The following is a 14,007-nucleotide window of genomic DNA, read 5'->3' on the forward strand; positions in this document are numbered from 1 at the left end:
CACAGGTTCGCAGAGTGTTTTGGAGGAAGCCTGCGAGAGCAGCCAATGGGGGAGGTGAGTGAGGCAGAGGAGAGGGCAAGGGGGCCGGCCGTCTGCTTGGTCCAAGTGTTGAAGATCCGTTAGTTTGTCAAATACTTATTAGCTCCTGTCATGGGACAGGCACAAAGCTAGACAGACCTTCAGGTCACATTGAGGAGCCAGAAGCTCTTTGGGACTGAAGTGAGGGTGAAATGCCAGTCAACGAGCCCCAGAGAATGTGGAGAGAGAGATAAGCTTTGTATTTTTCTGTAGTCTTGCAACTTTTCAAAGGAAATAAATAATTATAATACAATGAGACCAAGGTTCCAGTGGGTAATTGCCTCTTTGGAAACTCGGAAGAGAAAGAAATCAGTTCCTGAAGTGGGGACAGGGCCTGAGAGCCACAGAGGACCTCACTAAGGAGGCTTGAACGACACGGGTTCTCCTGGTGGACGCACCACACCCAAAGCACACGGCTTGTGGCCATGGGGGAGAGCAGGGAGTTGGGGGGACTTAGGAACAGGTGGGGGGAGATGAGGGACAGATCCCAGGAGATTTGTCCTCCCTGCTGAGGAGTTGGGATTAGCACAAAGTGATGAGGAGCCAAAGAGGGGTTAAGCAGGGGTGTGGGGTCCCACTTAGATTTTAGAAAGATGAGTTGAAGGAAGGAAAAGGAGAGGAGCGTGGGGCTTGGTCAGTGTGTGACCGTGAGTTTGAAGAGGAGGCCACTTCTCATCTCAGGACCCTGTGGGAGGAGGGTGGGGAGCTGAGATACGCAGCGAACCCCTAGAGAAACATCTGCTGATACCTGAGCAGAAGGAAAGAAGGGAGAGCCACGGACGGCGTGGTGAGGAGGCAAGAAAGGAGAGACCCACGGAGGAAAGGCCAAGGTCTGAACCCTCAGACCTCTTGTGATCCGTCCCTCCTCTCCCACCGCCCTTTCTCAGTCCCCCCCAAATGCCCTGCTCTCCCCCCGCCTCACTCATCTGCCTGAGCAAGGCCTGCACATATTTCAATTCTGAAGTGGCTATTTTGAAAAAAAAAATAAAATAAAGAATGAAATGATTTTTTTTAAAGAATCTCCTAACCAAGGAAAACTAGACAAAGAATGGGGAATTCCCTTGTAAAGGAGACATACATAATCAAAATGAGACTCCAGACCATCCTAAATCTGACAAAGGCAAACAAAGTCATTATTAGTCAAGGGGTGTCTATTTGGCCTGTTTGCTTGGGGTCCGATCATCAGGATTCACATTCACTGCCACACAGGCTCTGAGGCCCTCCACCTACTGATGCGCTCAGTCCTCACAGCACCCTACACTGTCAAGCCCATTCTCCAAAGGAGAAGACGGCCTCAGAGGGCGAGGTTAACCTACAGTGGGGTATAGAGCCAGAGTTCAGACCCAGAATAACTGGTCCCAGAACCGCCAACTCGCAAGCACTAAGGGAACCTGCTCTCAGGTCGGTCGCAGGCCTAGGAGAGCGTCAGACTCCTGGCGTTGGTTGTAAGCATCCCTTAGACAAGGAGATCAAGGAGCCCTCATCACCTGAGTTGGTCAGGTTAGGCCAGTTGCTGTAGCAAAATACTCCAAGCTCAGAGGCTCCAGCCAACAGAGGTTTCTCTCCCTCGTTTCGCTGTTCACTATGGTCAGCCCGGGAGCTCGGCTCCACGCAGTCATTCAGGACACCTTGGTCTCTGCTCCCAGGCTCTTGGAGACCTCTCCTTGCGTCTGGCCAGATGAGCAAGCAGAAAGAAGAGAGGAGCTTGGCCATCATCCCTCACTTATGGCCCCTCAGAGACAGAGGAGGGGAAGGTCCTCCAGCTCATGCCCAGGAAGAGTGTGGTGGGCCTTCTGAAAAGCTCTGCCCAGTCTTTAAGGACTTTGATGATAGGAGAAGCCTGGCAAGAAGTTAACCTGAGAGGCAGAAGACACTGATTCTAGCCTGGTTTCTACAGGTTGCTAGCCAGGCGAGCTCCAGCAAAAGGCCCCAGAGTCTCACCAATAAAGCAAGGGAATTTGGTCAGGTGGAGCTGCTCAAGATTCTTCTCAACCCAGAATGGCCATACAATAAAGCATCGTTTCATTATTTTTAATAACTGTGGTGCCTTAGTCATTTGTGTATTGATGATCTATTTGTACTTGTGTTCAAAATTGTAGCCATAATTATAAATTCGATTCTGAGGGAACATACTATCTATTTTCCTTTAACAATCGATGTATGGTAACACATAATATCTGCATACTCTAGGAGAAGAGTCTCCAACTTTTATTAGGACTAGTTATTTGAAGCAATTAATTCAATTGGGAGAAATATAGATACCTATTTTCTAATGCCTTGAGCCAGGTATAAACGAACAACGTAATGTTCTACAACCAGATTATCGTTGTGATCTGATTTTTGTACAGCACAGTACTTACATCTGTGAGAGGGTATCTGAGCATGCCAGGTTAGCAAGGTGAGAACCGTCAAGAAAATATATATCCCGAGCCACGGAGTTAATAACTACCGGCTGCAGTTCCACCCTGTGCCCTCACAGCCGGAGAGCCCTGGTTTCTGAAGTGAGTGATATTATTGTAACCACTGGGATTTGCAAGGTAGGGTGGTTTGAGAGCCAGGGCAAGGTTTGAACAGGCAAGGTGGAGAGGTCTGGGGCTGAATAAGATGTTATAAACCCCCAGGAGAGACGGTAGGGTCAGAAGTCTGTTTGATGAGATTCTTATTTTGGAAAAAAGATTAAAAAAAAAAAAAAGTTAATATGTCCCCAAATTCAGAGAGATCATCACAGGAAACTAGGGCTAGAGCACAGGCAAGGTGCTGCCACATGTCCCTTTGCCTGGGGGTTCTACACCTGGAGAACCCTGAGCCAGACATGGTCCCCTGCTGCCACTGTCACCCTCACCCACCCGCCATTTCCCACAGCAATCGGAATCATCTCCCACTCCTGCCTCTTCAGTCTGTTCAGCCCGTTCTCTGGCATCTCCGTGAGAGTATTCTTTGCAAAACACCCATCGTTCATACCCCTCCTTACAACCCCACAGCCCTCACAGCACACACTGGAGTTCAGCACATGGCTGACAAGGCCCGGGGTGGTGTGCCTCCCGCCCCCATGTCGCCCAACTCCCGCCCCCACCCCCTGCGGCTGTGAAGCCACTCTGTCCTTTTCAGGAGAAGCACTGGGTCCAATTGATCATCTGATCAAAAATTCAATAAATGTATCATTTCCCTACGCCTCCAGACTTTCGGAGGACTTTCTAGTGTATTAACAATTGAACTCATCGGCGGAAATTTAGAGTCGCCTCACCTTTCAGGTACCTAAGGGTTGGAGGAAAGCACATCAAGCACATTACTTGGGAATGCTTGGAAATAGGGGTATCCCAGGTTCCCTGACTTTTCAGACACCCTGCTCGGGGAGTTTGCTGCTGGGTAATTTGGATCTTGGCTCATCCATGCCACACAAGGCCTCCCTGGCCTCCCTGGTGGGTCTCTCTTGCCTGGTGCGCCTTGCGGAGCCTCCTGGGTTTCCTGTTCGTGGCACTCACCATGATTATGCTTGGGCACAGTTGGCTCCTGCGTTGGCTTCCCACCCCAGACTGGAGCACTGGCAGGACAGGGTCTGGTCTGCATGCCCCTGGAGAGTCGAGGCCCAGCTCGGTTGCCAACGCAGAGCAGGTGCTTATACAGCCCTGTGACGAAGGAGCCGACATCCCAGGGGTTGTTTCCCCACAGCCCCTGCACAGCTGGACCGCAGGATTCATGGTACCTGCTTCTCCTTGCTGGACTGGGAGGGGCTCCAGATCTGAGTGCACAGCGCCAGATACATTGTGGGTGTCCGGCAGCCCTGGCCCAGATGCCCCGACTACACGGAGCAAGAAATAACCCCATAGGAGGGCCCACGGCAGGCCACGGCACAGCTCTGCATGGAGACACACCATTCCCTCATCAACACGAGGCTCCTGTGCTCCCAGATGAGGGTCATCTGCTCAGCCTGCTTTATGGTACTTCTCAAACCTGACCAGGAGTTTGTCATACACATACATTCCTGGCCCCACCTAGATCTACTGCATCAGATCCTCCAGGAGTGGGGCCCAGGAATCTAAATCATTAGCTAACTCTGTGAGCCACTGTTCCTGGCCTGCACTCCATCCTGCTGTCACCGGGATCCCTGGGCACAGGAGACAAAGCAAGCACAGTGTTAACTGCAACCTAAGGCAGAAAGCACAGTGGAAGCCGTTGAGGAGAGACAGGGGGAGGCCTTTCCTTGCACCCGCCCAGGTCGGCCCTGCAGCAGGGACACCTCTCAGGGTTCTGGCTGAGACCTGAACCTCCTGCCCCTCCTCCTTCCACAGGAGGGCTGAGGAGCTACAGAATTGGTAGGTCACTCTGGAGTTGGCCTTGGGATTTAACTGGGGGCCATCATTAACACTTCTAGAAAGCATTTAGTACTGGACAGACACTATTCTAGAATTTGACATGTATTATTTTATCCCATAAATAGGAACAATGAGAGGCCAGTGCTAAATAGAATGCCCACCCCCTTCTCAAGAGAGTTCTAGAAGGAACACCAGCCCCAGTGCCAGCCCTGCACAACCCCCTGCAGCAGCTGTTGGCTCTCGGAGATTGGTTCAGGCCTCCCTGTACCCACCTCTGTGTGCTTCCAGGGGTTACGAAGCCTGGGAGGGAGCCGGGGCCTGCAGGCAGCCAGCTCGTCTCCTCAGGCCTCACCTGGGAACTCAACAATCCTCAGATGTTCCCCAGGTGACCCTTCTCCATCTGCTAGAATCTCAGCCACAGACCTGAAGACTGCCGTAGCAGGGAGGCCCCTCACGAAGCCCTTTCCATCTGAACGAGGTGGGAACTGTGGTTCTTCAGCAGCGAGGACTGGGCTTGGAGGTGAAGGATGGGGAGGAAAAGCTCAAGGCTAGAATTAGTCCACTGTTATTGGGAAATAACCCACTAATTTATGGATTACGTTTGTATTGTATTTTACAGTTTACAAAATACATGGAATATATTGAGCCTTTTTAATCCTCTGACTTCATTACAAAGGAAGCTTATTAGCTTCATTTTGTAGCTGGGTCAGTAACTCGCTGGGGTCGTGCGGGTTGACCTAGGGCTCAAACCCAGGCCTTCTGTCTCTGACATGGTTCCTCTTCGACACAGGCGGATGAGAGCTTGTGGAAGAAAAAAATAAATGACTGATTCTCCCTGGCTAAAGGCTGCAAAGGATATAGAGATAAGTAATATTTCTTTCCCAGGGACTTGAAGGTGATGCTTCCCCTCTTCTCTTTCTTTACTCCCACAACCAGAGTCAGACATTGGAGGTTGATTAGCACCCATTGCTGGGCTGACGAGATTAGATGAATTGCATTTCAAACAGTGTCAGAGTTGAAAGCCAACAAAGCCAGGGTCTCCCAGAGCACAGTCAGGGCCCAGGCCCGGCTGCTTCTGCAAAACATCCCACAGAAGCGCTAACTTTTAATTCATACCACCGAGGAGCTATTTGATTGTTTCCTGGAAATGCTAATAATGCAAAGCTCATAAATACTAATGAAACACTATAGATTAGTGGAGCTCAGCAAGTAACCTAGGGGGCCTAGAAGAGAATTCTTAGATTAAAAAATATAAAGAATACCTTTTAATCGAATTTTCCCCAGACTGGGTTCCCAAATGTTAATGAATACTCTCTTTGGCTGTGGAGAGCAGGCTCAAATAAGTACCTTTAAGAATGCAGAAGTGAGTTATTGACTTAGCTTTATCTTGAAAAGAAATCTATTTATTCCAAGGCTGCTTTAGGTGCCATGGGATGGAGGAGTTTAAGACAGGTGGGAGGGGTAGGAGAGCCGAGCACATTGAGATAGACACATAATTCAAATGCATGCATCTATTTCAGCCAGCTAAGCAGCCTAGGTTGGAATTTGCTTATTATGTTTATCTTTCATGACATGATCCTTCAATAATAGTAACTCCCCTGGAATATACAAGGCTCCCTGATATCAAAACTATACCTTCGTCATTTGTTGCCAAACCCACACCTGGCACGGAACATGGCACATATTAGATGTCCAATTAATGTGGGTGGATTGATAAAGAGCTCTCTCAAACATTTCCCAGAGCTTTTACATCTTGTTAACTTCTTCTAAAGGGTAGCTCTGATCACAGGGTTCTGCTATCATAAAACTCCCAAATAAACATTAGCCCCATCTCTACCCTGGCCACACTTTGCCATTCTAGTTTGTCTCCCCATCTTCTCTCCCACCCAGAGCCCCAGGCCCATCAAAAGATGTCCTGTGCTCCTGCTCATAGTCTAGAAATTTCTCTGTCTGGAATATCTGAACATTCTTTTTACCCACATTTCTCTGTCAAAATCCCACTCATCTTTCAAGCTCCTCCTTCAGTGACTCCACCTTCAGGAAAACTGCCATAATATTCTCAAAGGCCTCAGTACCCTTCCTCTCTCTCTGGAAGACCCCAAAGTGGGCCCCAGATGCCCTTCAATCGTGTGGGGTGGCGTCGTCACTACCATGCTGCCGCAAAGTCACAGCGGCACCGTGCAAGGAGCACTCAGTCCCAGGAGGGCCATGTGCAGGATCCAGTAAGAGAAAAGACCCAAGTCTTCCCCAGCAGAGCAGAAAAGTCCAGCCCCCAGGGGAGCCCACACCTAGGCCACACAGAGCGAGGCAACAGCAAAAGGAAAAGGAAAATCCCACCAGAGGCGGGGGGTGGACAGGAGAGTGAGGGCTGCAAGGCTGCGAGGTTGCTTTTCCCCACAAACCACCTGGCCGTGTGACCGTGTGTGAGCAGACCCAAGTCCTGGGGTGTTCCCAGACCCTGGGGGCTTGGGCAGAGCCTCCAGCCAGGGGCCGTGGCTTCTCAGAGCGCTTTCCTTTGTTGGGCGTTGAGTTTGGGCAGCCAGCTGCTTTCTATAAACCTGCACTTGGGCAGGACTTGGTCCTTATGCTGTGTTTCTTTATGCATCTGGGAAGTGTCTAACAATGGGAAATAAATCTCTTTGCGGTCTTTTCTACAATAGACTGGGATAAATGTTTAAGTCAGTCTGGGGAATAGCCAGGAATTGTAAGATTCTGCAAATCCTGGGCTTCTTGCCAGAAATGGGTTAATTCCATACAAAGGAACTGGAGGTCCCAGAGCAATACCTGTGAACAGCTCAACCCTTGGGGATCTGGAACAAAACTCCCCAGAATAAGCAAGGCCAGCTCTGCCACTCACTGCATGACTTGTGCTTCTACCTCTTCAGCTGGGGATGGACATAACAGCACCTTCTTCACAAGGGTACAGTGAAGGTTAGATGAGTTCATAGGTGCACAGTGCCTGGCATATAATAGTGCTTAATAAAAATTAGCTGAAATTATCACTATTTTAGCATTACTTCAGTCTCTATGGTCAAAGGGCCCAATAGTAGGTGCCAATTTATACAGTTGGGAAAATTTGTGTAAATAGTGGCATCTGGGGTGGGGTCACATGCCAGCAGACCAGGACTGAGGTTGGGGGAGCCTGGATGGGTGCATGGGTACTAGGTATATGGGACATTTATAGATCACGCTATGCAAGGAATTAGACCTTGAAGGACAACCCTGGGATGCCACACGTAACACCCCACCCCGCAGGGCCACGCCTTTGTGCTCCGGTGCAAGGTAATGGGTGAGCCTGAGTTACCCGCTGGTGCTTCCGTCCACAGGCACAGCACCATCCTGCTGGGTGCTTCAAAGATAAAATGCATGTGGAGTGATTAGAAAAGTATCAAGTAAACCCTAACGTGAAGTAACAGCTCATCATTGCTGGCTCCTCCACTTGCCCACCATCCTTGGGTCTGGGTGTTCACCGCCCCTCTGTGTGTCCTCCAGCATGTCACCTCACCACTCTGGGCCTCAGGTGTGTCATCTTTCAGTGAGACAGTTGGCCAGGATGATCTCTAAAGTCTACAACCTGAAAATCAGTGATTCTGGTATTTGGGTACCAAGAGGTCTCTTAAACTCCTGTGAATCATTCCCGACCTCAAAGTCTTGTTTGGACACACGAACCTGTGGGTTCCAGGACCCAAGGGAGCCTCTGTGGCATGACACTTGAGAGCTGAGCCCGTGAAGAGGCAGAGGGGTAATAAGCAAGAGATGCCGCCCTGTGTGGGAACATGTCCCCATACACTGAGGTCAGCACAGGGCCAGGGGGTCCAAACACCCCCGTTTTCAAGGAGCTGAAAGACTCTTTACCCCTGAGACGCAAAGGAGCAGGTAGTGAAAGAGTCTTGGGAACAGAAGGTAGAGAGGAAGGTGAGGAAGGAGGAGAAGGTGCCTAGAATCAGGTTGAGGAGTGGGGCCTGGGAAGGGGAGGAGGCATGCAGCAGGACATCAAGGCAGGCAGGGGTGGGGCAAGTTGAGGACAGTGTCCTCTGAGCCTGGAGGAGGCTCAGGTCCCCTGCCACAGGCAGCAGGGAATAGACATGGCATCTTGTGCTTGAGCTTTAGTTAGCATTGGGAATGGCAAGTTACCTTCATAGAGGGTCACATCCAGCACTGTCCCCTTGGAAGTGTGCGGACAGCACCTGGCAGGTGGGCGGCAGTGGGGAAAAGATTGAGAACTGCCACCGCAGAGGGTCTGGAGGGCCAGCGCCTCCTCAGAACCCTGGCTACTCACATCGATTCACGTACCCAAGAATTTTTGATCAGCTACTCTGTGCCAGATCCGATAGAATAGTAATGTTTGTATAGTAAACCCCAAAGTGTGTGTGTACACAGCAAGAACGGACTGGTGCTTATTGACCAAACGCACACATTTACCTTCTTCATTGAGTCACAATAAAATTTCAGTGGACTATTTGAAAATCTGCTCTTCTTTCTCCTCCCTTTGTAAACCTAAAATCTATGAGGCTACTAAAATCATAGGGCTGAGGATGAGCTCAGTGCTAGAGCCTTCAGAGCTCGTGCGAGGTGCCAGGTCCACCCCCAGCATCATAAAACAGCCTGCCAAAAATAAATAGGGGAAACCATACACCCTCCACTGCATTTCTCTTCATGTCTCGGTTTTTCTCTCCTCAGGGGCTTTGATGGCATGCTCAGGCCCAGAGCTGAAAGAGGAATAAATTCCAAGTGGCCGAGGCTGTGTCCTCCAGGGCCCAGGACTTGCTCGTGAGTGCCTTGGCCGTGAGCCCCACACAGCCCAGCACCATGGAGAGAGTCATCACCTTCTTCAACTCCATCTGGGACATCATCGTGACCAAGCACCAGGAGGGCATCTTCAACACCGTCTGCCTGGCCATCCTCCTGGGGCTGCCACTCGTCGTGGTTCTCACGCTCATCTTCATCTGCTGCCACTGCTGCTGGAGCCGGCCAGGCAGGAGCAGACCACAGCCGGCGCAAAACAAGAGGAAGAAGAAGAAGAAGGATGAAGAAGACCTCTGGATCTCTGTCCAGCCCAAGCTTCTCCAGATGGAGAAGAGGCCATCGCTGCCTATCTAGCTCCCTCTGGGGCCAAGCCTCCTCCCGTCCCCACAGAGACTAGGGAGCAGGAATCCCTGGAGAGACGCACTCATGTCCCCAGACTACCTACTCAACCAGGGAACCAATCTCAGACTCAGTGTCCCCATGGAGGGCACTCCCCGGGGAGCACATGGACATGTCTTGCTCTGTCTTGGCCACTATGTGTCCAGTAGCCATGCCTCTGACGGCGACCCAAGAATGCATTCCACCTGCCTCTGCACACCCCATACCCCAAAGCACCAAGAACGTGAGTCTGTCCATCTTGACAGAGCTTCCCCGTGTACCCACACACCATCACACGGGCAGATTCAGGCAACGGCGCAAGGGCAAGTCTATTCTGCTCATCTGATGGCTGTCGACTGTGTGCTCCGGGCCAGCAGCGCATTACACACACTTGCAGAAATGCCTCGTGGGAAGGCGTGGCTAGACTCAGGCACTTAGACACAGTTGTGCAGCCAGGGAAGGCCCCCACGCACTGTCTGCTCCACAGTTCAGTCAGGTTGGAGTCGTTGCCTCCCTATTCCTGTACCTATTCTGCCTTTCACTGGAGAGTCTGGCAGCCTGGTACTGCCCCTATTCCAGTGCAGATTGACACAGACACACCAAGTTCCTGTGCTTCTGACCCCTCACCTGTGCCCCTGTAAAGTCTGATGATCAAAATTCACTGAAAGCTCTTTTCTCGCAACATTGTTCTCTTTGCCACTGATGGGTATTCATTGTGGGCCAAGACCTCTCTGGGACACTACCCCATAACCACTCAGCAAGGTGCCCTCTTCCAAGCAAAAACAAACAGCTCTTGGCGGTGACTGCTAGAAAACTATGGCAACCCCTCATCCACTTCAGTGGGCTCCAAGTGTATTCCTGTGCAATTATGTTTTCCAGATGGAAATGTTAGATGCTACAACTGAGTGAGGTATCCTCTTTCTACCAAAGATTTTCAGTAGGAAAGGAATTAAGACAATCACAGCACCATCTCCAAGAATGCACACAGGGACTGATTTCATATGGTTGTAAGGGGTGCATGGTGTGGTGCAGGAGGGACCCAGAAGTAGCAACTGAAATGAAAGTAGGATGTAGCTATAAAGAAGTTTATTAATATTTATCTTGAAGCTCAGGCAAGTACCTTGCACACAGTAGGTACTCATAACTGTAGTTTCTGTTTGATACATGGTGACATTATGGGTAAACTCTGATACCTCACCAATTCCCCCCAAGTGACCTTGTAAGAGAGCCCACTAACTGCTGCAATGGCTGGAACTAGGTATTGGGTTCCACAGGAGACTACATGCAGAGCTAAGGGGCAAGAGGATGCTCACGCCCCAAGGGATGTGAGGACATATAAGCTAGGTCCCCAGTGAGTTGAGAGGCTCCTCCTCACCAGGCTGAGGTTGGGAGGCACAGTTAATCTACCATATGATGAACTGGTTGGCATTTTGATTGCATATGACCATATTACAAAGATGGATCATTCCCAATCTGGGAGCAGGTTGTACTCTAACAATTCATTTGCAGATCTTCTAGGGAGCTCTCTTGAAATATTTTCCCATGGAGGCTGTTCTAGACAGTGGCAAAATCACTGCCTAATAGCACAGCTAAACTATGACATTTAGAAAAAAAACTAAATTCATCAAGGCTGTGTGAATGGAGAAATGTACTCAATTTGCTTACTTGGGCTACCTGGTACTCACTTGCCCTCCAGGTACACTCCAGGTCCAAGGAGGGTGGGCATCTGGTGGTGACCAGGGTCTAAGACAGAACTCTATGAACCTAACTTAGGCCTGCCTATGTGTCCAACCAGTCATGTTTGCCCTGGGGTGAGATTCTCTAGCGACTCAGGCCTCTACTCTTAAACCCCTTTGACCCAGAAAAAAAGCACTTTCTGATTCTGTGTCCCCTTGTCACCTGGAGAACTTGTTATAGAGCATCTGGCTGTCTCCTGCGAGTCCCAGGATGGCCAGTCATCTCCCCACATCACATGCCTCCCGTGTCCTCTGCTGCCCACCAGGACCAGCTGGCCTTCCCATCTCCAGCTCTCAGTCCCTCTAACGTAGATGACTTGGGAGAGAAATGGAGACCGGCAGAGAGATGGGGTGTCAGGATCTGGGGGCATGGATCAACAGCATCAGGGACCATATGAGTAACATGGTTTCCATGGCAACTGGCCACCAAATTGAATTAAGACAGCAGTCAGTTGGCTGCTGTGACAAGGCTTCTGTCCCTAGGCACAGGGCCCCTGCCATCTCCTAAACACATGGACTTTCTCCCACTCTGGACGTGAAACACCCAGAAACTCACATCTCAATTGTCTCCAAAGCCCAAGACACAGAAGACTCCACCTGGAGGGGGCTTGTCTGTTCCTCTCCCGGCCTCCCCACAGCCTCATGGTGCCTAGGCCTGTGCTGGAAGCGTGCCAGGCCCTCAGATTGTTGGACAAATGGAAGCTCGGAAGGGCCAAGGGAACCTTCCGGCACGTCCTCTCCCGCCGTCCTTGCCTCTCCCATGCCCCTCCTAGTCCCTCTTCTCCCTGCGCCTGCGGTTCAGCCGTCTAGTCCCTCCCCTTTTACTCCCTGTATCCCAGCCTCTGTCCCAGAACCACCTCTGGCAACCACTGGGACCTCAGGACTCCTGTCCACATGGCTCATCTGGGGAGGTGAGGTTGATGGGGGACAAAACGAGGATCTGTAAAGAAGAGGCCTCAACCAGCACAGGCTGGGAGAGAGGGTCCCCAGGCCCAGAGTCCTCACGCCTCAGCCAGACCCAGACAGGGTCAGAGGAGAGAGGCCCGCCATTGCTCAGAGTCGCTGTTCATCTGCATTTCCTGGTGGGGAGGGAAAGGAAAAGGACAGTGTGGAGAAAGGAAATTCCCCTTTCCAAGGAGAATATAAATCATCAAAGCTGTATAATATTTTTCAGTAAAATTCAAATACCATAAAAGAAAATTTTATTTAAATAAATATTTTGAAAATCAAAAGCTGTGCCTAGCCTCCTTGCTGGCTGGAGTCAGTTACATCAGGTGTTTCTCCCTTGGCCAGGCCTCAGAAGTGATGGGGGCAGGCTCTCACTCTGGACCCCTACCCAACCCTGCCTGGTCACCACCTCCCCAGAGCAGAGTCACAGGTCGAAGGACCAGGAACGTGGCTTTCTCACCCCTCTTTGCTAAGCAGACAGCCTCAGAGACCAAACTCCTCAGAGGTGCCAACTCCGGAAAAACACACTTACGTTCCCTGGCAACCCTTGGAGAACTTTCCCTTCTATGAGGTCAATCAATGGCTTCTCACAGAGAAAGGAGAAAGAGCAAAGACCTAAGCAAAAAGTCGACCTCTGGGCTAATCTGGTGTGGGAAGGGAAGGATCAAGAGCCTCTAGAGAGCCACCAGGGACTGAGCTATGGGTGTTTGCCTGGTGAGCGGGATAGGGGGGTACACACACGTGCACACTTGCACATATGGATAAGTGTACACCTTCCTTTTGAGTCACCCAGAGCTTTGCATTGGTTATGAAATGCAATGATTTAGATCCTCCTGATTCCTCTCCTATGATGCTAAGAATTGCTGTTAAAGCAGAAGCTGTCCAGAGCATGCTGCCCAAGAATCACGAGTGATGGAAGTGCTCTCCCTCAACACCGTCTGGTATGGCACCATCGCCACAGTGGCTGTTTAAATCCACTAAAATCAAATCAAAGGTCTGCCAGCTCAGTTCTGCCAACCATACTTCAAGTGTCCAGCAGCCACACGTGGCTAGCTGCTCTCATCCTGGACAGCATAGGTCCATGATCTCCTGGGGAACCACTTTCAAACACGTTGGCAAAACTCCATGCTGGACTGTATGTTAACGAGGCTCAGGAAGGAAGGCCCATGGAACAGGCTCCCATCTGCCCTGTCTCCCCCCAGGCAGGCTACATCTGAAGTTCTACTTGGTTCCCAGTCACCCATGACACCAGGCAATGGAGGCTTCACTTAGCTTCCCATTCATTCCTCAAGACATTCCAAAACTTTCCAGAGCAGTTAGGGCTGTTGACCAGAAACCACCAGGAAGGGAGCGGCCCCTGCACCCCTGAAGGGAGCCACTGCTGATGCCCCCAGCCCCTCCACCAGGCCCCCTGGGGTGTGCCCAGGGTTCCCACGGAACCATCGGCCATCACACTCTCAACTCACCAGGGCACCCCTGCGTGGGCCTTGCCTGTGACTTCAGCATGATTCCCAAATTAAAACCCCCAGGACTACGAGTCCGAGTGAAGATCCCTTCAGCCAGCTTTCTGTTTCTGTTACAGTTTCAGAGGGAAGTTTTCAGACACCTTTGTGGACAACCCCATAAGGTGGTGCTTTACTCAGGAAGGGTGGCCTGCATGCACTGAGTCCCCTCTCACGATATCTGTTCCATAGTTGTCTGTGCCATCCACTACATGCCACACACACTGGGTGCCAGACGTGCAAAGCTGTCCAGAGGGGCTCACAGCCTGACTGAGGGGGCAGACAAGCAAAGAGACCACCATGATC

General features: G+C 50.9%; 1 protein-coding gene across 1 annotated transcript in view; it reads left to right on the forward strand.

Annotated features, from left to right (window-relative positions):
• Kiaa0040 (KIAA0040 ortholog) overlaps nt 1–12,483 on the forward strand; it is a 34,135-nt gene extending 21,652 nt beyond the window's left edge. The window contains exon 2 of the mRNA XM_076873132.2: nt 9,072–12,483. Within this exon, the coding sequence (XP_076729247.1) occupies nt 9,201–9,491 (291 nt within the window). The 5' untranslated portion in view covers nt 9,072–9,200 and the 3' untranslated portion in view covers nt 9,492–12,483. The remainder of the gene's footprint in view (nt 1–9,071) is intronic.
• The last annotated feature ends 1,524 nt before the right edge of the window (nt 12,484–14,007 follow it).

The sequence above is a fragment of the Callospermophilus lateralis genome, chromosome 13, assembly GCF_048772815.1.
Source record: "Callospermophilus lateralis isolate mCalLat2 chromosome 13, mCalLat2.hap1, whole genome shotgun sequence".
Classification (NCBI taxonomy): Eukaryota; Metazoa; Chordata; class Mammalia; order Rodentia; family Sciuridae; genus Callospermophilus; species Callospermophilus lateralis.